This window comes from Mobula birostris, chromosome 18 (assembly GCF_030028105.1).
Source record: "Mobula birostris isolate sMobBir1 chromosome 18, sMobBir1.hap1, whole genome shotgun sequence".
NCBI lineage: Eukaryota > Metazoa > Chordata > Chondrichthyes > Myliobatiformes > Myliobatidae > Mobula > Mobula birostris.
The window spans coordinates 62,876,032-62,901,692 of NC_092387.1; the positions used below are offsets into that span (position 1 = coordinate 62,876,032).

The 25,661-nt window shown below is 40.7% G+C and overlaps 2 protein-coding genes across 2 annotated transcripts; both read right to left on the reverse strand.

Moving 5' to 3' along the window:
• Positions 1 to 1,828: 1,828 nt before the first annotated feature.
• On the reverse strand, positions 1,829 to 6,319 carry lrit2 (leucine-rich repeat, immunoglobulin-like and transmembrane domains 2). Its single transcript, XM_072282080.1, has 3 exons — positions 6,213 to 6,319; positions 5,237 to 6,018; positions 1,829 to 2,634 (listed from the first exon to the last, which is right to left on the reverse strand). Exons 1-3 carry the CDS (start codon positions 6,317 to 6,319, stop codon positions 1,829 to 1,831), a joined length of 1,695 nt encoding a protein of 564 aa, XP_072138181.1.
• A 4,252-nt stretch (positions 6,320 to 10,571) lies between these two features.
• On the reverse strand, positions 10,572 to 22,290 carry lrit1a (leucine-rich repeat, immunoglobulin-like and transmembrane domains 1a). The gene is made up of 4 exons (XM_072282082.1): positions 22,088 to 22,290; positions 21,500 to 21,972; positions 14,936 to 15,241; positions 10,572 to 11,668 (listed from the first exon to the last, which is right to left on the reverse strand). The coding sequence occupies exons 1-4, from the start codon at positions 22,288 to 22,290 to the stop codon at positions 10,572 to 10,574; spliced, it is 2,079 nt and encodes a 692-aa protein (XP_072138183.1).
• Positions 22,291 to 25,661: the final 3,371 nt, after the last annotated feature.

Here is a 25,661-nt window from a genome sequence, read left to right on the forward strand (position 1 = left end):
AATTTAAATTTAACTCACTTATTTGCATCTATTAATTTATTTTTATTAATTTTAGTTTACAAACACAAACCATTATTTGTTAATTATTTTACATTACAACTGATTGACTCCTGATGAAGGGTCTCAGCCCAAAATGTTGACCATTTATTCCCTTTCATAGATGCTGCCTGACTTGCTGAATTCCTTCAGGATTTTGTATCTGCTACATCTGATTGTTTTTGGCACTATCATTGAACAGGAAATGTAAAATTTGTATTTTGAAGGAAAATTTCTTTAGGCAGCACTTATTGGCACCAAAGTAATATTAACAAGATTCAGTGTCAGAGAAAAGGTTAATCCTTTGTCATAAAACAATAGGCTTCATTGGACAGTCCATTTTAATTGTCCATCCCAAATTATTTTGAAGCTGTTTCTCCCACCCTTCAGAATCAATCACATTAATGAGTCTAGAGCCTAATAAGGATGGAAGGCATTAGTGAACCAGATGGGTTTTAATGACAATCTGATAAGAGTTATGTGGACATAACTTTTTTCAATTCCAGATTACTTAATTAACTTAATATAAATTGCCTAGCTCTTTGAACACACTTCTGTATTAATAATTCAAGACCTTGGATGCAAGAAAAACTTCACCCATGTATTTATGGCCGAAAGATAATAATACATCTATAGGTGACAAAGTTCATTCCATCCTAGTCATAGTCATAGTCATAGTCATAGTCATACTTTATTGATCCTGAGGGAAATTGGTTTTCGTTATCAATAAATTGAATGCCTGAATGTCTATGTCCACACTTAACATTTAACCTGCTCAAATAAGCATGCAACATCACAACAGGGACATGAGATATTCTGTAGATGTAGAAAATTTGGAGCAACAGAATGCTGGAGAAACCCAGCAGGTCAGGCAGCATCTATGGAGGGGAATAAACAGTTGATGTTTTAAGCCAAGACCTTTCATCAGGACTGGAAAGGAAGGAGGCACATTACAATTCACACAATACACCACCAGGTTCAGGAACAGTAATCTCTCCTCAACCATCAGGCTCCTGAACCAGAGGGGATAACTTCATTCAACTTCACTTGCCCCATCACTGAATTATTCCTGAAACCTCTGGACTCATTTTCAAGGACTCTTCATCTCATGTTCTCAATATTTATTGCTTACTTATTTATTATTACTATTCAAATTATTTCTTTTTTTTCCTTTTTGTTTTGTATTTGCAGTTTGTTGTCTTTTGCACACTGGTTGTCCGCCCTTTTGGTGAGGTCTTTCATTGATTCTATTATGGTTATTGGAATAAAATCACATCAAAATATAATATACAAATCGTTAAAGTGGGGTTTGTGTTATGTCTGCACACTCTTGTCACCCCACCCTCCAAAGTCACTTCACCTGAACACACTTGTTTTAAGTCCCTAGCTGCAATTTCCAGAAAATCAACAGGGATTCAATTTTAATACTCCATGAGTGACTGTAAGTGGTAATAACACAGACCCCACTAACTGCCCCATATTGTCAGCAGCAGTGAAATATTCACTGGTCTTTAAGCACTAAACAGAAAATATCCCCTAAGCATTTAATAAGTTTTGTTTAATGATCGGATTCTAGTATTATTCTGTATTATTTATTTACTTTTTAATTATTTATACGATTTGCCTTCTTTTGCAAAGTCAGTCTTTGTTGATGTATAGTTTTTCATAAATTCTATTGTATTTCTTTATTTTTGCCTGTAAACGCCATCAACAAAGTGAAGCACAAGGTAGTATGTGGTGACATATACGTTCGCACTTTGATAATATATTTACTTTGAACTTTAAAGATTATCTAATACAATTCATCACTGTTCTTAACATCCGTTTTGGTCTTGTGGGCTTTATCGTCTGACTTTTTATGTCTCTTCCTGTCCTCCTTGGACTCTCTGTTGCAGAGCTCAGCATCGCTCCCTGTCTGCAAGCTGTCGAAGGTGACGTTCGGCGCCCCTTTCCTCAGCGTCCGGCCGCTGCGTCTTTGCCGCCGGCAAGCGTTGGTGCATTTGTCAAAGCAGCTGAAATGAGTGTCAGTGGTGCACGCGTACATTCCGGCCGGGACCGCCAGAACCATGGCGCAGACAATGACGATGATGTGGATAAGCTTCTCCCGCTGTTCCATTTCACTGATATCGGTGCCCGTAACAAACACAATGCACTGACCTCTCTTTGGGGATTGGTTCCTTAGCGTCACACACACTTTGTACTTGGTTGCTGGAAACAGATCATTCACTGAGTAAGTATTCACCCCCGGCCCTATGTAAATCTTCTCCCTTTTAGAATCTTCAAACTTCCCAAAGTGTAGGGTGTACGAAGTCTCATCAGGTTTCTGTGTTACTGCATGCCACTGAAGGGTTATCCCATATACCGTCTGCTTTGCAATCCTGAGATCTATGTAAACATTCTCCTCGGAGGAGGGTGATGGGGGCAAGGAAGAGGGGGTGGGAAAAGTTATTGAAGTCAGAACTTTCACCAGGATCTGCACAGATGAGTTTCCGAGGTAATTAGCAGCAATGCAGCTGTAGTTTCCTTTGTCTGCGCCCTGCGCTGATGGAATGACCAGCTCGGATTTCACAGTTTCTTCATCAATATTTGTGAGTGTTACTGTAATTAATGCAAATAATTTGTTAAGTAATAGTGTAATAATGGAAAATATTCACATTAGTTTTTGTACAAGGTTTGCTTGAATCCCTACCCTAAGCACTAAGGTAAAGTTGGTAGTAGCAAGCAACTGACTTCACACAATCATCAAGATGATCAGTATGGCCAGTCCCTCTCCATTTCATTAAACTCCAATGTAACTGCTTCCCTGAAAGAGAAGCCAGCAGTCTTTCCTTTAATCAGCCATGATTGAATGCTGGAGCAGATCCAATGGGCCAAATAGCCTAATTTCTGCCCCACACACAACGCTGAGGGACCTCAGGAGGTCAGGCACCATCTGTGAGGTCCTCCAGCATTTCATGTGTTGATCTGGATTTCCAGTGTCTGCAGAATCTTTTGTGTTTTAAATTCTGCTTCTATATGGTCTTATGGCCTCAATTCCCAATCAGGACCTACTTTAGTTCAGGGTGTATATCACACACATCTTTTAGGAATTACGTTATGTTGCATGACAGTTGTAATTAGTGAAGTATTCCTTCACTAATTTAAAACGTACCCTGTCCCTCCCATGACTTCATTCCTGTCCAAGGCAGGAGACAGTCCCCTGGAAAAATTGCATTCATTGTAAGAGTGGAGAATTTCAACCTTTAGGTCGGCGCGGACCGAACACACAAGTGAATTTCAAACCGCTGTATCTTGAGATTGCTGGCCGGTGGTGTAGTGGAATCCACTACCAGACTTCGAGGGGAGTAGTGCCGGATTTCAAAATTGTCTGGCACCTTGCATGCTTTCCATCCATGTCAAGCTAGAAATTGGCCTCTTAAAAAACAGGCAAATGCTAAAGAAATGGCAAGGTTGTCACCTGATAGAACAACAACCTCAAGATAGTTCGTATTTCAATGCTCTTCAGGGTAGAAAGATGTCACATAGAAAAATAAAATTGAAATATAAATTTGTACTGGGACATAATTGTTCAAATCAACTTCATTATAAAAGATATTTATAATCTTTTCATATATTTATAAAATGCATTTACTTACCCTCTTTTCAGTGATGCTAAAGCAAATCTATTGTTTTAAAACTTATGAGTAACTACAGATAAGACAATAAATGTAGCCCCACTGGTGTTACATAAATGTCTAAAAGAAAGCCTGTGTTTTCAACTGGGGAGAAGGAATAGTTGATGTTTCAGGTGAAACCCTAAAATGTCTTGATGATTGGTTTTGACCAAAATAATAAAGGCATAGATAATTTTCTAAATAAGGAACAAATTCAGAAATCAGAGGTGCAAAGGGACTTGTGAGTCCTTGTGCAGAATTCCCTAAAGGTTAACTTGCAGGTTGAGTCAGTAGTCATCACCATTATATAGAGTGTCCTGTGACATAGGCAATCATAGTCAATGATCTTGATTGTTCTTGGCTAAATTTTCATTAGTGTACATGATATGCACCTGCTGCTCATATGACCATCCACCACTTTCTCCCATGGCTTCACATGACCCTGATGGGGGGCTGGGGGTGGGGATAAGTAGGTGCTACACCTTGCCTAAGGGTGATCTGCAGGGTAACAGAGTGAAGGAGTGCATTAAACCTCCTTTGGTAGAGACATATCCCCAGCCCACCACCTAGTGTCAGTAGTTAGGAAGGAAAAGGGAATGTTAGCATTTGTCTCAAGGGGATTAGAATATAAAAGCAAGGATGCCAAGCTTTATAAGGCATTGGCCAGACCACATTTGGAGAAGAAGTAGAACTTTCAGAGGGATAATAACTTATATGCCATACCAGTCTAGGAGGAACAATTAATGAATTTGTGGATGACATGAAGATTAGTTGTGTTGTGGGTAATGAAGACAACTGTCGAAGGAAACTGTAGGGTATTGATCTGTTGGAGCATTGGCAGGTGGAATTTAATCTAGACAGGTGAGAGGTGATTTTGAAAGATCAAACTGGGATAGGACTTATGCAGCAAATTGTAGGGAATGTTAATGAACAGAGACACCAAGTTGGAAGTGGCAACACAAAATATGAGGTGAAGAAGCAGATGTCAGGTTTGCCTTCATAGGTCAGGGCATACAATAACAGAGTTGAGACATTATGTTGAGAATACAAAACACAAGTTAGGCCACACTTGAAGTATTGTGTGGAATGCTATTGCCACACTCTAGGAAGAACATGATTGCAATGGAGAGAGTGCAGTGGAGGTTCACCAGGATGTTGCCCAGATTGGAGTACTTTAATAATGGGCAAATTGGATAATCTGGACTTGTTTTCCCTGAAATGAAGGTGTACATAAAATAATGAGAGGTGTAGATAAGGTAAGTGGTCCAAATCTTTTTCCTTTTGTAGGGGAATCAAAACAAGAAGGCATAGATTTAAGGTGAGAGTTAGGGATACGGTTTATTATTTGGAACACAAAAACAGTGGCGGTGATGGAATCAGAGACATTTATTACATTTAAGTAGCACTTAGACATATTTAAATAGGCATGAAAGAAAGGATAAAGTCCTAATATGAGCAAATAGGATGAGAGTCAATGGGTGAAAGGGTCAGGATGAACATGGTGGGCCAAAGAGCTCTTTCCTGTGCTGTGCAGCTCTATAACATACCGTTAAATTTCCGAATGATCTTCACACCATTTGTCCACCACACTGTAGGAGTAGGATTTCCTTTAGCTGTACAGGATAGATGTACTTTCTGTCCAAGTGGAACACTAATGTTTGTGTTTTCAGAGATGACTAATGCTTTAAAACAACTCTTTAGTTCCACGTCGTAGAAAAAGCTCCCCGCCCTGGAATCAGGTCCTGAACAGGTTAGGTAAGAATTCATCAGAATAATAGGGCGGCTCACGGATTTGAAGAAATCTATGAGACCTTCAAGACGACAATCACAGAACCATGGATTATCATGGAGAGCTAGGACAACATTGGAGACCCCATCTCCCGGGTCATCATGCTGCCGTGTTCTCAGATAGACTGGCCAGTTTAAGAACACATCTCCAGAAACCACTGTTAGCCTATTGAAGGATAGATCCAAATAAGTCAAGTTGGTAAGGTACCCCAGCGCATATTCTGGAAGAGCATCAAGTCTATTGTGCTTCAAATCCAAGATTTTCAAAGCCGGACTGTCCTGGAACGCTGTCCATGGTACTGAATGCAGTTTATTCCCTTGTAGACGCAACTCGGATAGTTTGCTCAGGCCCTGCATGCATCTTGTGTGCATTACTGTAATTCCATTAAAATTCAGCCACAGGTATTCCAAGTCAAGGGCTGTGGAGAATGCACCCTGGGGCAATTCAGCTAAGTGAGAATTTTCTATCCTGATTTTCTTAACATCGGATGGGACATCCTTTGGTATTCTTCCCAGAGCTGAAGTCACACAAATCAGACTCCTGAAACATAAAACATAGTCTTTGTGACAGATGTTTAATGCAGTTACAAATACATACTGCATTGTAAATATCAATGTTATATATAATTCAAACATGGTTTGCGTTAATCGAGCTCATAGCTTGTATACATGTATTTCACAGTGTACTGTATGTATCAGAAATACAATGTATAAATGAACAGATCTCATTCTTACCTTCCAAAGCTCTCATTTCTGCAGGAACACTCTATTACGCAGGATGCAATTGTCCGTTCAGTACAACAGATGAGGAAAAGACAGAAAACATTCCACTTCATGCCCATATTTACTTAATCGTAGGCAAGGCATTGGTTACCAACTGAAAGTGTGTGGATCAAGAATTTGAGATTAACTTTAATCACATTAACAGTAATCTCTTTTGACGTAACTATTGAACAGACAGTCAGGTAAGGTAGGTCAAAGAAGGCACTAAAGTCCTATCTATGGTACATAGAGAAATCAGCACGAAATCAAATTAGAGCCATCTTTGTGAAATATGTTTAAATTAATTAGAAAATATCCAGATTTGAAAAAGAAGTCATTCCAAAACTAATTTAGTGTGATATATATAATTAATGTCAATTACATATTGAGCTTTAATACGTAGAGTTGGAAGATACCTAGCAGGGCAAAGCTGCCCATAGTATATATATCTGAAATTTGCTGTATCATTTTTATCCAATGCATTAAAAGATATGTGTGTTTAGACTGTGTAATGCTTAAATCATGTATTAATGTCTTCTGGAAAAGATTATCCACCATAACATTTATTTCTTCAGCTCTGAAATAATCAGAGCAAAATAAAAAGGAAGCAATCATCAAGAGGTCTTGATTTAGCATTGCTTGGACATGTCCTGCAATCATACAACTGAGTAATGCCAAATATTGACAATCAGTAATAAAGAGGGATGGCATGGACACGGTGGGCTGAACTAAATACTGAAGTGCGTATCTGAAAAGGTCCACTTGGCCGCAGGAATCAGATACAGGGGATTGATGGTGATGTTGCCAAGCCAGTAATCCAAAGCCATGGGCTAAAGATTCAGTGACATAAGTTCCTAAATTGTCGAGGATTTAAAATTAATTAAGTACTTTTCAGAAGAAAATAGAGTGACCAGAAAATAATGTTAAGGTGGTAAAACCTCAGTCCTAGTCTTCGGAGAAGCAAATGTGGCCAAATATGATTCCAGCGCTCCAGAAGAGTACTTGTCTTTTAACTGTCTCAACAATGACCCTGCAAGCAACTGAGTTCAAGTGCAATTGGTGACAGGCTGTAAAAGCTGTTCCTAACACTGATACCCACAACATACTGGAGGAGCTTAGCTGGTCAGGCTGTGTTTATGGAGAGGAACAAACGGTTTCCAGCAAGACCCTTCATCACAACTGGAAAGGAAGGGGCCAGAAGCCAGATTAAGAAAGGGGTGGAGATGGGGAAGGAGTACAAGCTGGCAGTTGATAGGTGAAACCAAGTGAGGAGGGTAGGAGGGATGAAGTGAGAAGCTGGAAGGAGATGGGTGGAAAAGGTAAGGGGCTGAAGAAAAAGGAATCTAGTAGGAGAGCACAGTGGACCGTAGGAGAAAGGGAACTAGAGGGAGGTGATGGGGCAGGTGAGGAGAAGTGAGTGATGACAAAGTAACCAGTATGGAGAATGGAAAAAAAAAAGAGAAGGAGGGAAGGGAAAGAAATTACTAGAAGTTAGACAAGTTGATGTAAAACCAAGTGCACTGCATTGAAAAAATGTGTGAGATGATTAGTAACTTTGAAAAGATATGCACATGGATAAAACATAATAAGAAAGCACCCATTGATGAGGAAAATTGTATCAGATTGGGATAATCATCGAGTTGAGTGAAGTTATGATTTCCCAACAATGGCAGCTAACTTTCTTAAAATTGGTCACCTTCCAGAGATCTCAATCTAGTAGTTCTGGATATTTCACTTTATATAGCAGTTCTGTCCATAAAACAAAATAAGTGAGTCAACTTGAAAATAATCTCCGTGATATTTGTGAATATTTATTGAGGAGGTTATAGTCAAGAAACAGAGAACCATTCCAAATGCTGTGCAACTTGTCTTCCTGAATATAAGCTAGGAAAGTTGCTGAAGATTTTGAGAGTGACCACACTTGCAGTATTGTGAGCAATTTTGGGCTTCTTATCTGAGAAAGGATGTGTTGGTATTGGAAAAGGTCTAGAGGAGGTTTTTGAGGATGATCCTGGGAATAAAAGGGTTAGTGTATGAGAAGTATTTGATGGTTCTGGGCCTGTACTCACTTCAGTTTAGAAGAATGAGGGGGGATCTCATTGAAACCGACTGAATATTAGATTAGATTAGATTATGAGGACATGCAGTTCTCTTTTATTGTCATTTAGTAATGCATGCATTAAGAAATGATACAATGTTCCTCCAGAATGATATCACAGAAACACAAGATAAACCAAGACTAAAAAAACTGACAAAAACCACATAATTATAACATATAGTTACAACAGTGCAAAGCAATACCGTAATCTGATAAAGAACAGACCATGGGCACGGTAGAAAAAAGTCTCAAAGTCTCTCGAAAGTCCCATCATCTTACGCAGACAATAGAAGGAAGAGAAACTCTCTTCCTGCCATGAACCTCCAGCGCCGCAAACTTGCTGATGCAGTACCCTGGAAGCACCCGACCACAGCCGACTCTTGAGTCCATCTGAAAAATTCGAGCCTCCAACCAGCCTTCCGACATCGAGCACCGAGCACCATCTCTGCCGGACACTTCAATCCCGGCCCCAGCAACAGGCAATAGGTAAAGCTGAGGATCTGGGGCCTTCCCCTCCGGAGATTCTCGATCGCACAGTAGCAACAGCAGCGAAGCAAGCATTTCAGAAGTTTCTCCAGATGTTCCTCTGTGCTTCTTACGTCTGTCTCCATCAAATCAGGATTGTGCACGGTACCTACTTAACAAATACAGTATCATTTTGGAGTGGCCGCGCGCGCTGCGTCGCGCTGCCGCCTTCTCCTCCCCACCTATATTGGAAGGCCAAGATAGAGTGGATGTGGAGAGGATGTTTCCCATAGTGGAGAAGACTAGGACCAGAGGGTGTAGCCTCAGAATAGAAGGACGTCTGTTTTGAACAGAGATGAAGAGGAATTTCTTTAGCCAGAGGGTGGTGAAAATGTGGAATTCATTGTCACGGACAGCTGTGGAGGCCATGTCATTGGGTATATTTAAAGTGGAGGACAATATGCTCTTGAGTAGTCAGAGCATCAAAGTTTATGGAAAGAAGGCAGGAGAATGGGGTTGTGAGGAATAATAAATCAGCCATGATTGAATAATAGAGCAGACACAATAGGCCGAATGGCTTAATTCTGTTTCTATGTCTTATGGACTTACAAAATTTTTGACAAACTATACTTACAAGGTAACACATGGGGTATAAGAATCTAACTCTTTCTTCAACAGCTATGGTGCAGGGTCTCTCTGTAAAAAACATCAGTTTTCCTTCATAATCATTACAAAACAAATAACACCATGGATGACTCAACAGCAGTGAAATGGGATGTATCGTTCTCACTCACCACGCACTGATGAAAGTCTCTTCGTGTTTTTCCTTCAGCTTATCCAAACATCTTGTAATCTGTGATGTTTTCCCATTCTCTTATTCACAACAAAGACTTGAGATATGGCTGTGTCACAATACTTATTTATTTAATATATAAATATATTTTATATATTTCTACTATCTGAACTAAGTTGCCATACATTGAAAAAAAAACACTTCAATTACATTGACTTTATTAAGCTGCCTAAGTTCTACATGCTGGTTGCACATTAATTCAACTCCTCATTAACTGATCAATATGTAATTTGATTTATAGTTGAAACTGCAGTTGATAAATGTTTTAATTAATGGTTTAACCAAGTAGACATTAATTCTATCCAAAGATCTTGAATGCAACTACTTGCATGGTAATTAAGGAACATGAAATTTGAATGAAGTATAGACTGCCTGTAGGGAAGAAAAAGGCCTGCAAATATAATTCTGCATATCATACATGTATAATGTGCACCCTGGATGATTAGAAATGGCTTCCATACTATATCTTACACAACAGAAAACAAAAAGTGCTTGTAGGAAAATATCCATGTGCCTGAATACATAGGTCTCAGCCACTAATTTCCAAAAAATAACCTAACATTTATTAGGACCTTTTGATTACATGAAGCAAGTTCAAAGTTCAAAGTAAATTTGTTATCAAAGTTCCCTTCTGAAACATGTGATCACCCTAACTGCTCCTTATACACCAAATTTAATTACCCACCAGGTTTCCGCTTAATTACAAAATTTCTTTGAAAATATTTGTTTTTTTGCAGGGCTCCAAGGAATAGATCCTGAGATTCCTGAAACAATCTAAAACAATTACTGGTTTGGAAAACTATGAATAGAGCATGTCAAATATGTTTCCCACAAGAGAAATGGGGAGATCCTTGTCTTTTCACATGGGCATTTCTAATTTGATGATGTCCAAACACCCCACTTGGTTCTGATCCAGTCAACAGAAATATTCATGTTGGTGTGCTTCATTGCTAAGTGCTTCCTCAGAATCCAAACTGGACCTTGGAGACAGTAGTTTGTTGACCTCATCTTTATTGTGTTGAGTCATATATTCTTCTTCAGTGACGTTTGTCCCGGGTGCCACTGCTAGACTTTCAAGTGTAACAAATGAGTTGTTTTGGTAATCGTCTTCCGGGGGTTTAATCAGAAACTTTCTGCAGCGTCTCTTTAAGGCCCCACAGCAGACAATGAGGGTGAGAGGAACCACAATTACACAGGCCACAGTGATCACCACGGCGTTAATCAGTTTCTGAGTCCCACTTGCGTGAGCCACCTCATCAGTGGAGAAGATCACACATTGCTCTTTTTTGGGTATGATTCCTTTGAGGCAAACACAGACAATGTACTTGGTCCGTGGCATCAAACCATCAATGGTGATCTTGGTCTTCCCGGGACCCACGTTTATCCTGCTCATGTCCCTTTCACCAAACGTGGTGTATAAAATACTAAAAAGAGTGATATTTGTTGCCTTGGGTGACCTCCAAGCCAAGGACACACTATGATGGGTACCCCCAATGACTCTGACGGATCTTACTAAGCAGTCTGCCTCAGGTTGGGTTGGAGCAGGACTCATTGTTATATTCCAGGAATCATTGGTGCTTCTCTGATTTTGCAAAAAGCTACTGATTTTGGAACGTTTCATCTTCAGGGAAACAATGTCTGGGACATTTTCATTTGTTTTCATCTGATTACGATGCAGGACAAAGTAGTCAGTCCTATCAATAGTATAGGAGCTCCTTGGCATCGCTGTTGGTGATGCGGTGGAGATTATGGTACTCACGTACCTGGTCATCAGCTTCCTACTGCGTGCGGCAGCATTCTGATTTCTCATTTTCCTCAGACATCTCCTTCCTGATGTGCTCTTGACCAGTTCCGTTGTCACCCCCGACTCAACCACAAGAAGGGAAATTGTAGCATTAGATATTCCCATCAAATTACTGGCTCGACACAAATATTCACCAGAGTCCTGATAGGATACATCTGCTAGGCTGAGTGTAGACAGCTTTAGTGTCCTGTCAGTATTGTCCAGTATCACTGCAAAACACAATGATTGCAATGTATGGTATGAACTCCAAAAAATATAATTTTAATTTAAGGTTGAAGCAATGGAATATGGCCATTGTTTACTTTTTTACACTGATGTTTTGTATGTAACCATTGTTGGATAAATCTTAAAAGTAGTTACAATTATTTTGACATATTCACCTGTTGAAACCACTTTCCTACAATAAATATTTGGATGGTGTTCCTGAAAGTACAGGATGAACAACTGGCTAAAATAACAAATAAATTTTGTTTGTATGCAGAAGATTTTAAATATTTTTCATATTTTGCACATTTTATAGCACATACACTTAGTGGCTACTTTATTAGGTACACCTGCACACTTACTTGTTAATGCAAATATCTAATCAGCCAAACATGTGGCAGCAACCCAATGCATAAAGTATGAAGACATGGTCAACAAGCTCAGTTTTTGTTCAGGCCAAACATCAGAATGTGGAAGAAATATTATCTAAGTGATTTTGACCGTGGAAATGATTGTTGGTGCCAGACAGGGTGGTTTGAGTATTTCAGAAAGTGCTGATCTCCTGGGATTTTTGTGCACAACAGTCTCTAGAATTTACAGAGAATCATGCAAGAAATAAAAGAAAATACAGTGAGCAGCTTTTCTTTGGGTGAAAGTGCCTTGTTAATGAGAAAGGCAACTCAAATAACAATGCATTACAACAATGGTGTGAAGAAGAGCATCTCTGAATGATCAACACATCGAACCTTGAAGCAGATGGGCTACAGCAGCAGAAGACCATGGACCTACACTCAGTGTACATAAGGTATCTAATAAAGCTGCCACTGAGTGTATCTGAACAGTGATCCTGAATTGATAGGTTGAACATCTGGCTAAAATGACAAATAAATCTGGTTTGTCCTTTTTTTTTATGTGTTAAAAGTTTCACACATTTGCCATATTTGGCATGTTTCATTAAATCCTACACATAAATTCCACTGGACAACTAACGGAGTTTGCACATAGATGAGCATTGATTGAATTGAATCATGGGGCTCCTGTACTTAAGTGCCCATTCTAAATTACAACAAATATGTAACCAGATTAAGGAAGAATATCTTGAGCTATTGTTCATTAGTTATGTGCTGTGTCATATGATGTGGGCAATCATGGTCTTTCCAAGATTGTTCTTGGAACCATGATTGCTCTTGGCAAATTTTTCTACAGAAGTGGTTTGCCATTGCCTTTTTCTAGGCAGTGTCTTTAAGAATGGGTGATCCCAGCCATTACCAATGGTTTTCAGAGCTTGTCTGCCTTTCATCAGTGGTCACATAACCAGGACTTGTGATATGCACCAGCTGCTCATATGACCATCCACTACCTGTTCCCATGGCATCACGTGACCCTGATCGGGGGCGCTAAGCAGGGGCTACACCTTTCCCAGGAGCGACTCGCAGACTGGCAGAGGGAGGGATCACCTTACACCTCCATTGGTAGAGACATATTTCCACCCCAACACCTTTATGACTTTCTTATAACAGTGGAAACAATCTTTGCCTCTTACATTAGCTGGGAATAGTTTTGCAAGTAAAGCCATGTTTGCAGACAAAATAATATTGAAAGCATGCTGGATGAAAGAAATAGAGATTTATATTTCTACTGCAATGTTCAGGCCCTGTAAGAATGTTCTAAAGTAATTTAGAAGCATATCACTCTCAAGGGAAATGCAGCAGCCAATCCAGATTGGCAGAAATGAACAGTGTTCAGATATCTGTTATAGTAATCATAAGTGAGGGATCGACTTGACCAGGCCATGACATTAAAGATTATAGATTAGCTTTATTTGTCATATGCACATCACAACGTCAAAATGTACAGTGAAATACGTCATTTGCGTGATTGTTTTTGTGATGTGTTGGGGGCAGCCCACCAAGTATCACCATGATTCTGGCAACAGCGTAGTGTACCCACAAATCATGAACCCTAGCCATACATATTTGGAAGGTGGGTGGAAACAGGAGCACCCGGAGGAAACCTACTCAGTCACAGGGAGAATTTACAAAGTGCTAACCAGACAGTGGAGGGAATTGTACCAAAATCAAAGTGTCATGAGGGCTTCTCCATCTTGCAAGATCTAATAAGGTCTAGTTTGGTATCTGTTCCGCAAGACAGAAGCTCTCTCAGCACTACATTCTCTTTGCTCAGGTCTCTGAAGCAGGAATCTAACCTGGAATCTTTAAGAGATCAAACATTGTGTCACAACTGACACCAGCACAGCTAAAAGTATGACCAGAGATTACAGATGCTGGAATCTGGGGCAAGACGGTGCAGGAACTTAGCAGGTCAGGAAGTATGTGTAGATGGAAATGGGTATTTCAGGTTGTGGTTTTTCACATCTCTGGCCCAAACGTCAACTGTCCATTTCTCTATACAGATGCAGCCTCAGCCATTGAGTTCCTTGAGCACCTTGTTCAGAATCAGAATTACTTTACTGTCAGTATAAGAAACATTCCAAAATTGATTGTGGTTCGGTGCCAAGCGTGAAACACAGGACAATGCCATAACAGACAACACAATAATAACCAACAATTTACAAGCCAATAGTGCCGACAGCCATGAGCAATCAACAGTCTCATGTGCAAACATCAGTAATCAAATTTAAATAACTGTGAACATATGAACAGACTCAATAATTATCAACAGAACAAGGAGAGCAAGAAAGACCTTTTAACAGATGTTATGCAGGGACTGTGAGGGTATTACACTTGAGTGAGTTTTGTTGAGAAGCTGGATAGCTACAGGAAAGAAGCTTTGGAGTTTTTCCCAAGATTAGTGTGTTTGCATTAGGACAGTGATAAGGGAGTTTCTGTCTTATAGCAGGGATGTCGAAATTATACCTCAACTATTCTCTTGCAAAAAAATGAAGCCCTCCTGACATTTTGATTGGGGTTTGATTCCCACCGTTGACTGTAAGGATGTTTTATGTTCTCTCCGTGATTGCATGGGCTTCCCCCGGATGCAGCGTTTTCCTCCCACATTCCAAAGACAAACCGTTAGAGTTAGCAAGCTACGGGCATGCTATGTTGGTGCCGGAAGCATAGCAACACTTGATGTAAAACTGTTACCTCTGACATTCTCCCTATACTTTCCTCCAATCACCTTATGCCCCCTCGTATTAGGACCAGGCAACAAACGTGACTTGAATTGACTGGCTTTCAACCTTGTGAACCTTTAGCAATGAACTATCAAGCTGCAAAGTGTCTTTAAATTGTCTTTGATGACCAGATACCTACCTGTCCCATTCAGTAGTTTGTTATCCAGCCTGTTCCAGCTGACGGTAGGGGTAGGAACTCCTGTGGCTGCACAGCAAAGTGAGACAGTGCTCCCTGTGACTACCACCACTTTACCTTCTGCAGTGTGTATGCTTGGGCTTTGGCATTCATTGAGCTTTACGTTGCTGAAGGGGGCACCAGAGAGATGTTCCGGCCCGAAGCATTCTAATCGAGGATCCATCAGTGCTGCTGTTGGATTGTGCATCTTAGCAAAATTAATTAGTTCTGATAATCTGCAGTCACATTCCCAAGGGTTGTTATGCAATCCTGTTGAAGAGAATAGGTTTGCATAATTCATTACATTAAAATTGCCATGCTATGCAATATCAGCTGTAAATCTTAGCATTTTAGCATTATTATAATTTATAGAACATAGAACAGTACAGGCCCCTTGGCCCACAATGTTGTTAGTAGATGTTGCTACTGTTTTTCTTCTTTCTGCTTCCTGAGTAAATCTTCTTTTTTTGCTGCGTACAAGACTTGTTGGCTTTCGATCAACCGCTTAGGCTACCTCCAGAACATGGATATGGTGCTGATGATAAATTATCTAGTAAGTATTTTAACCCAGCCATTGCCACCCTGCGGAAAAGGTGCCGGCTGTCCACTCTGCCTAAATAATAGATTACCTCTTATCAATATTATTTATTGTCAATGTACTGGAGGTAGCCCATGGCATTTGACCTAAAGCCAACAAGTATTAATTAATTAATTATTTTAGCAATATAGCGCAGGGTAGGCCCTTCCAGCCCTGTGAGCCACGCCGCCCCAGAAACCCCTGACAAACACGATCAACCCTAACCTAATCATGGGACGTCCAGACTCCTTACAGAATTGTGCCGGAACTGATCTCCGAACTCTGGAATGCCCCGAGCTGTAACAGCATTGTGCCAACCACTGCTTCACCATGGTACCAACCACCACTCCACCATGGTGCCAACGAGGAAGATTTTCACAGGAAGCAGTAAGTTCTTTGCCCTTTGCTGAAGAAATACTGGGACAACATCTTTGATATCATTTCAACTGTTTTGAATATTGATCTACAACCTCATCCAATTACTGCAATCTTTGGTTACCAATGATAGAACAATGTCATCTGACCTCCTCAGCTTGTCGGATGATTGCTTTTGTTTCACTAATGGCTAGAAAATCCATATTGTTGAATTGGAAAGAGATTAATCCTCCTACTACATTTCAATGGTTTTCTCAAACTATATCTTGCTTAAATTTAGAAAAAAATAGAAGCGTCATTTATGACCCTTCTATTAAATTTGAAGAGATTTGGAGACCATTTATTCAATATTTTCATATGATGTAATTTGACCCTTTCCAATTCTATTTTGTTACTCCATATACGGGGAGAGGAGCGGAGTTAACAACGCTGATGTTCTTATCTGAGGTATCATAATAGCCCTTTCTTTTTCTTTTTTTTTCTTTAGTTTAGTTTTCTTTTAGTTGGTTTAGTGTTTTTTTTCTTTTGGGGTATAATTTTTTTTTCTTTTTTCATGATATTTTTGTATTTTCACTTTATATTTTCCTATATTGTATTTGTACTTTTTGAGGTTTTGGGAGGCTCATTAATTTTGTGTCAATTGAGCTTATACTTGTATAAACTATTTATCAATATTGTAATCTCAATTTCTCTGTATCTATTTTCTGTAATGTTTATGATGCTGAAATTAATAAAAAGATTGAAAAAGAAAGAAGGTTTAAAGTACATAGATTTACCATATACGACCCTGAGATTCATCTTCTTGCAGGCATTTATATGAAAATAAAGAATCTATGTAAAACAGTACATAAACAAGAGCTGACTTGTTTATTGGTTGCAAACAAAAACATAATATCTGAGAACATGAGTTGAAAAGAGTCCTTGAAAGTGAGTCTGTAGGTCGTAGAATCAGTTCAGAGTAGTGGTGAGTGATGCTATCATTGCCAGTTCAGGAGCCCGATGGTTGCCGAGTGATAACCTAGAACTAGTGGTGTGGGACCTAAGGTTGCTCTACCTTCTGTCTGATGGTCGTACTGAAGAGAGAACATGGCCTGGATTGTGGGGGTCCTTGATGATAGATGCTGCTTTCTTGTAGTAGCACTCTTTGTAGATGTGTGCAATGATGGATAGATTTTTGTAACAAAAAACACTTAAAATTGTTACATTAAGGTGTTATGACCATGAATTGATGATTAAAAGACAGAACATAGACCTTTTTCATATTTGGCAGTATTCGTGTCTCATGTAATAATGGGTGTATATAGTACCTCTTTGTACAGAATTGCAGCATCTGACCAGCTGCTCTCTGTATATGCTACAGATGTCTCAGTGTAAAACTGGCAACTGATCAGAATCAGGCAATAGGGGAGTGAAGCACCTGTCAGATTCTTATCTCACCCAGGTGAAAAAAAAGAGTATTAAACCCCATTGTGTTAAGAGAACAGGGAGATATTTTACTGAGTTCAATATGTTGTAGGTATTCTCCTATAAGCAGCCATTAGATGGCAGGATAAGCCAGTGATGAACCAACAACCTTCAGAACTTGGACAGAATGATGACAGCTCGCGTCTTCTTAGTTTCTTAATGCTTGTTATGATTGCTGGCATTTAGGGCAGTAATGAAGGTCCTCTATCTCTGTCTGTTCTCAGCCACCTTCTAGCATTGTTCAGGGCTCCCTTCGTGCCGGTAGCTTCCTCTCGGTTTTCACTACTGTTAGCCATGCAATTCCTGGGCGGAGACTCAGGAATACTCTCACAAACAGATGTAGAAGGATTCTTCATTGCTGTTTCTGTAACAGTTTTATTTTACCAATCAGGGTTATTAGCCCTGAGCTGAACCACTGAACCTAGAGGACTGGTGGACCACTCTTAGCCTGGCCTCTACCCTTTGACCTGTTTGGCATTGGCGACCCAAGCAAGAGCCAAATCATGAAGCCCTGACTCCAGCCGGATTAGCCCTCTGGGCCATTGAGGCATGCAAGCCTCCAAACCACGACAAGGTTGTGGTCCTCCTGGAGGGTTCTTAGTTAAAATGAATTTATTTCAGATTATAAATAGCAGAGAGGCATGCAGGAAACTCTGACGGTAAGTACAAAGATTGGAAGGTCAGTAGTTTCACCAAAGACAAAATTACAGCTGATTGACTTGAGTTTGATAATTAAAATGTTGAAAAGTTCTTTAACAGTTATCATTGTGAAGGCAGTAACAAGTAACAAGCGAGGGACATTTTTAATCAAAGCAAGCCAGGGGTTAACTTATTGGAGTTTTAACCCTGATGTTTGATGATCCAGGAATTTGCACCAAGGCAGCTGAAGAATTTAAATTCAGTTAACTAAATTCATTGCCGAATTGAGAAGCTAGTCTCAGTAATGGTGAATACTGGGTTGTCATAAAATCCTGCCTTACCGATCTTACAATTTCTCTAAATTTTGGTAATTTTTCCACTCTCCCCCTTCTCCCCTTTTCCATTTCCCATTCTGGTTCACCTATCACCCCTTCTCCTCACCTGCCCGTCAGATCCCTCTCTTTCTTCAATCCACTGTCTTGTCCTATCAGATTCCTTCTTCCTTAGCTCCTACCCTATCACATCCCAGCTTCTCACCTCATCCTCCATCCCCATCCCCCAACCACCTACCTTCCCCTTCACCTGGTCTCACCTATTACCTGCCAGCTTGTACTCCTTCCCTTCTCGCCACCCCCTTATTCTGGTTTCTTCCCCTTTCCCTTCTAGAACTGATGAAGGGTCTCAGGTCAAAACGTTGACTATTTATTCCTCTCCGTAGATGCTGCCTAACTTACTAAGTTCCTCCAGCATTCCGCGCATGGTTTACTGAAGAATATCTGTACCTGTTATGTTACTATGTGTAGCAACAACTGTGGATATCTTGTAACGATTCCTTGAAGTAATTGGCCAATTTCCAAAGGAAATTTGGAGCAGGCGCTACATGCTGGCCTTGCCATTAACTTCGAAATCCCACAGGCACATAATAGAATATAGAACAATATAGCCCACTTGGTCCATGATGTTTTGCCAACCTTGACACCAATTTATACTAAATGTCCTCCTATGTATCATCCATATCCCTCTATTCCCTTGTGTCTACCTATTAGCCTCCACCAAACTGCCTGTTTGCACTGCAACCCCTGGTAGCCTATTCCAGGCTCCTACCACTCTGGATAATAAAATCTACTCCTCACCCTCATGTCACCTTTTAAACTTCCATTGATCTTGAAGTTTCTGTCACAAGGAAAAAGTGATGACTATGTACCCGATCTATCCTGCTCATGTATTTTGAAACTCTATAAGGTTCTCCTTTAGTCTGCAGTACTCTTGGGAGAGCAACCCACATTTGTCCAGCTTTTCCTTATAGGTTATACCCTCTAATCCAGGCAGCATTCTGGTGAACCTCTACTGCTTCCTCTCCGCAGTCTCCACATCTTTCTTACAACAGGTAAGCACTATACTCCAGGTGTGGTCTGACTAAAGTGTTATATAGCTACAGCATGACTTCCTTACTCTTATATTCAACAACTCTACCAATGAGGGCAAGCATGCCAAGTGCCTTCTTTACCACATAGAACATAGAACATACAATAGTACAGCACAGTACAGGCTCTTTGACCCACAATGTTGTGCCGACCCTCAAACCCTGCCTCCCATATAACCCCCCACCTTAAATTCCTCCATATACCTGTCTAGTAGTCTCTTAAATTTCACCAGTGTATCTGCCTCCACCACTGACTCAGGCAGTGCATTCCACGCACCAACCACTCTCTGAGTAAAAAACCTTCCTCTAATATCCCCCTTGAACTTCCCACCCCTAACCTTAAAGCCATGTCCTCTTGTATTGAGCAGTGGTGCCCTGGGGAAGAGGCGCTGGCTATCCACTCTATCTATTCCTCTTATTATTTTGTACACCTTTATCAGGTCTCCTCTCATTCTCCTTCTCTCCAGAGAGTAAAGCCCTGGCTCCCTTAATCTCTGATCATAATCCATACTCTCTAAACCAGGCAGCATCCTGGTAAATCTCCTCTGTACCCTTTCCAATGCTTCCACATCCTTCCTATAGTGAGGCGACCAGAACTCCAAGTGTGGCCTAACCAGAGTTTTATAGAGCTGCATCTTACATCCCGACTCTTAAACTCTATCTCTTGACTTATGAAAGCTAACACCCCATAAGCTTTCTTAACTACCCTATCCACCTTATCCACTTGCAGCCACTTTCAACGAACAATGGATCCGGACTCCAAGGATATCAAGGTCTACTATTGTCTGTATATACTCTACTTTCTCCTTTCATTTGACCTCTTGAAGTGCAAAACATCACGTTTACCCAGATTACATCCGATTTGCCACTTCTCTGTCCACATCTATTACTGATCTATACCCCACTGTATTCTTGGATAGTCCTTTACACTGTCCATAACTCCAGCAATCTTGGTATCATCCACAAACATGCTAATCCAGCCATCGGTACTTTCCATAATACCATAAAATATAGGAGCAGAGTTATACCATTTGGCCAAAGTTTGCTCCACCATACCAACATGACTGATCCAATATCTCCTGCTTCTCCCTGTATCCCTTCATGCCCTGAATAATCAAAAGTCTATCAACCTCTGCCTTAAATATACCCAATGACTTGGCCTCCACAGCTAGCCATGGCAATGAATTCCACTGATTCACCACTCCCTGACAAAAGGAATTCCTCCTCATCTCCATTCTAAATGGATGTCCCTCTGTTCTGAGGCTGTGTCTTCTGTCTTAGATTCCCCCACTTTCATCCAAATCATTGATATAAAACACAGACATCAGAGATCCCAACAACAATCCTACTGGTCCTGTTCCTCCAGCCAGAATACCATCCTTCCATTCCTGCTCTGTGTCTTCTATGGACAAGCCGGTTCTGAATCCATACTTATAATTCACCCTGGATCCTATGCATCTTTATCTTCTGAATTAACCTACCATGAAGGACCTAATCACATGCCTTACTCGTGCTCCAGGATCATAACTCTCCATACCCTTCCCATCTGTGTAACGATCCAAATTTATCCTAAATGCTGAAATTGAACCCACATCCACCACCTCTGCTGGTAGCTCATTCCGCAATCTCACCATCCTCTGAGTGAAGAAGTTCCCCTTCAATATTTTACCTTTCACCCTTGACCTACAACCTCTTGTTCTAGTCCAGGGATAGACAACCTTAAGCACAAATGATTTTCTAGCATGCGTTATTCATTAATTTGAGGCAAAAGATAACTAGATGTATTTAAGTGGATAATTCCCATATTTCAAGTTTTTTATGGCATTTATCTGGCCCACCGTCCGCTCATTAATACGCGATCCGGCCCACAGAGGCAAAAAGGTTGCCGACCTCTGCTCTAGTCTCACTCAACTTCAATGGAAAAAGCCTGTTTGCCAATAATTCAGCTAGAAATCCACTTGGATATTGAATCATTGATGGATTCGTTTATAGATGTTCCTACCAAACAGCATGAGCAAGACATAATCAGGTCAGTGTTATTTCTGCCTACCTACGATCAGTTTTGAATTACCAGTGGATGAGATCACTTTGGCCGCCTGTGGAAGCGTGAGCCATGTTGAGATCACGCTGGACGAGAGTGTTGTCAACCTGTTATTTGATAAATCCAGGTAGGAGATGTTTTGGAAGTAAGTGGCTGCTTGGGTGGGCACTGAAGGAAGGTAATTTCCATGTAGATCAAGCAGCCAGAGATGCGGCAGGTGGGACAGGGCTTCCCATGGAAAGCTTGAAATTGCATTGCTGTTCAGGCGAAGTTCCCTCAGCTTGCTCAGAGGACGAAGGCAGTCCCCACTGAAGTAGCTGATGGGATTGAAGGAGACCCTCAGACACTCCAAACTGGAAGCAGAAGAGAATGCTTCTGCGGACACTTCTGTGATGAATGTTTTCTCGATTACCAGTTTTATCGTGTCAGCAGGAATGTTACTGGGAATCAAAGTCATTTCTGGATTGTTGCAGAGCACAGTCCTGGAAATAAAAAAGAAAATCTGCTGCTTGTTTAACTATTCTCGATAGATTTTCAAATAATTCAATAAGCATTTAAAATAACTGAAAACATTGTGGTCGCCATTCAAATTTTTACCTTTCTGCTTTGAAAACTGCTCCATGCAAGAGAGATCTATAATTATCATATATACTAATATAAGATATGGCTATATTAATCCTCTTGTTTTCAGTCTTGATAATCATATTAAATTTTAGACCCAGACGGTCAGCAGTGGCAATTTTTTCCCTGTTATAATGGGTGAGTACCATGAAACAAGGGCTGATAATTTTGAACACCATGGGCATAGTGGTTAGCACAACACTTCACAGTTCCAGTGGCACGTGTTCAGTTCCCACAGCTGCCTATAGGGAATTTGTACTGTGTGATCCCGTGGTTTCCTCCGGGTTCTCTGGTTTCCTCCCACAGTCCAAAGAAGTACCATTTGGTAGGATAATTGGTCATTCTAAGTTGTCCTATGATTAGGCCAGGGTTAAATTGGTGGTTACTGGGCAGTGTGGCTCAAAGGGCCAGAAGGGCTTATCCCGTGTTGTATGCCAATCAACCAATAAATAAATAACCATTTTTTAAATCCCTACTGCAATGATGAACAATAACATTCAGTGACAATCTTTGCTGCCAGAGAAGAAGTCAATCGTATGGTCCTCAATCAAGTCTTTGAACACCAGAAGGAGGAGCGGGAGTAAGCTACCCAACCCCTTGAGCTTGTACCACCTTTCCTCAAACTCTTGCTTAATCTTGCTCAACACCAATTTGCAGCACCATCCCCATATTCCTTAACTCATGTAATGTCGAGAAGTCTATTAGTCTCTTCTTAGAATGCCATTTGGCTTGTTGAATCCCTCCAGTATATTGTTTGCTGACCTTTGTCCCTCTTGCTATTGGATCAAAACATTGTTCCGTGAAGGCTATGTGACAACTGAAGTATAAGGGCTACCTCACAGTCTTAGAAACCACACCACAGGCTAATTCTTCTCCACAAGCTAAAACTTAAGACCTGGAATGTTAGGACCGGCAGTAACAGACCTAACTATTGTCCTGTCAGATACCTTCACATCAGCGTCACAACACTGAGTGGGTCATGGTGGGCAGGAGGTAGCCAGCTTCGAGAACGTCAATGAGTAGACCTTCTTTTGGTGAGGGTCAGGGTTCGGAGGAGCAAACAGGAAGAGGAACGGGAAGAGTTTTATCATCTGGAGTTCTGTTGAGAGCATATGGGATCCCTGTGTGAATTGTATTCAACAGTTTATGTACTACACATGGTACAATCTAAAGTCCAGCATCTTAATGAATGAAAATAACTCAGAAAAAGTGTAGCTCTGGTGATTGATGGATGGGCTGAGTTGTTCTCTGAGCTTGGCAATCCATTTGCAAATGTTTCATCGCTGTATGAGGAGACATCATTCGTGCACTGTGGGAAAAGTGCTCTGATTATAAGACCATAAGACCATAAGACCATAAGACAAAGGAGCAGAAGTCGGCCATTCGGCCCATCGAGTCTGCTCCGCCATTTTATCATGAGCTGATCCATTCTCCCATTTAGTCCCACTCCCCCGCCTTCTCACCATAACCTTTGATGCCCTGGCTACTCAGATACCTATCAATCTCTGCCTTAAATACACCCAATGACTTGGCCTCGACTGCTGCCCGTGGCAACAAATTCCATAGATTCACCACCCTCTGCCTAGAAAAATTTCTTCGCATCTCTGTCCTGAATGGGCGCCCTTTAATCCTTAAATCATGCTCCTTCGTTCTAGACTCCCCCACCATGGGAAACAACTTTGCCACTTCCACTCTGTCCATGCCTTTCAACATTCAAAATGTTTCTATGAGGTCCCCCTCATTCTTCTAAACTCCAAGGAGTACAGTCCAAAAGCGGTCAAATGTTCCTCATATGTTAACCCTCTCATTCCCAGAATCATTCTAGTGAATCTTTTCTGAACCCTCTCCAATGTCAGCACATCCTTTCTTAAATTAGGAGACCAAAACTGCACACAGTACTCCAAGTGGGGTCTTACCAGTGCCTTACAGAGCCTCAACATCACATCCCTGCTCCTATACTCTATTCCTCTAGAAATGAATGCCAACATTGCATTCGCCTTCTTCACCACCGATTCAACCTGGAGGTTAACCTTAAAGGTATCCTGTACGAGCATTCCCAAGTCCCGTTGCATCTCAGAACTTTGAATTCTCTCCCCCATTTAAATAATAGTCTGCCCGTTTATTTCTTCTACCAAAGTGCATGACCATACACTTTCCAACATTGTATTTCATTTGCCACTTCTTTGCCGATTCTCCCAATCTATCTAAATCTCTCTGCAGACTCTCTGTTTCCTCAGCACTACCAGATTACGTTTCCTTGTATGGTGACAAAACATGCAAATAGACTATCAAGATCATAGAATAACTCAACCGAATCTTGAGGAATGAATAGATCACCTCATATTTAATGAGTAAGGTCTCTATTGATCATTAAAAGCAAATGCATGAAACTAACAGCTGGAGCAGAAATTACTTTTGATCCTGTGTTATTGTGATAATATACGTATATGCCAACAACGGAGAACTTGCTTATCATTTTCCAAAACTGTATATTACTGTTACCATTTGACTTTATACAGAACTCTGTGTTATAAAAAACAAACTATCAAGTATTCTGCACAGAGTGCAGAAATTTGAAGTTTGAATTAAGCTTATGAGAAACATTGTTTGGAGCTTGCGAAATGTTTTCAAAAATATGTTTATAATTTAGCATACTACAGAGCATATTTACACAGACGTTATTCCAGATCATCAGTTACAGCTATTTTAAAGAGCACAATCAAAATGAACTGAATTGCAAATGATTACGTTTGTATTAATAATTTAATATAATATAATAGTATAGATGATTAGCTTCCAAACAGTCACTCACTTATACTCTCCATTCTTATCTAAGATCAATTTTAAGCTGCTGGGATACCTTGCCTGGTCTTTGCCACTCTGGAAGGTACAGATGCATTGGGGAGGACACAGACAGAATCCTACAGCTAGACGACCAAAGCACAAACAAGAAAGCAACCAGACGTTGAGCAACATTTTCCTAGCTGCTCTCAGCACCAGTGATTCAGAGGTCTCTCCGGCTGAACTCTGTACCACTAGCATCTCCTGTCTTCACTGTTTACAGTCCCACAGTGCTCGTTTGCCGCACAGTGAATCCCGAGATCAAAAGGATAGAAGGGGATTAACGAGGGCTCTTTAGATATTTTCACTTAGATGCTTATTGCTTCCTGCAAATGTACAAATGCCATGTGGCCTAAGCACAGCAGGACAATGAGGTTGGGTGAGACTAGAACTAGAGGTCATGGGTTAAGGGTGAAAGGTGAAATGTGTAAGGGGAACATGAGGGAGAACTTCTTCACGGAGAGGGTGGAGAGAGTGTGGAGCAAGCTGCTTGTGCAAGTGGTGGATATGGGTTCAACTTCAACATTTAGGAGATACTTGGACAGGTGCATGGATGTGAGGGGTATGGAAGGCTGTACACCTGCTCGTTAATACAAATATCTGATCAGCCAATCATATGGCAGCAACTCAATGCATAAAAGCACACAGACATGGTCAAGAGGTTCAGTTGATGTTCAGAGGAATCATCAGAATGGGGAAGAAATGTGAT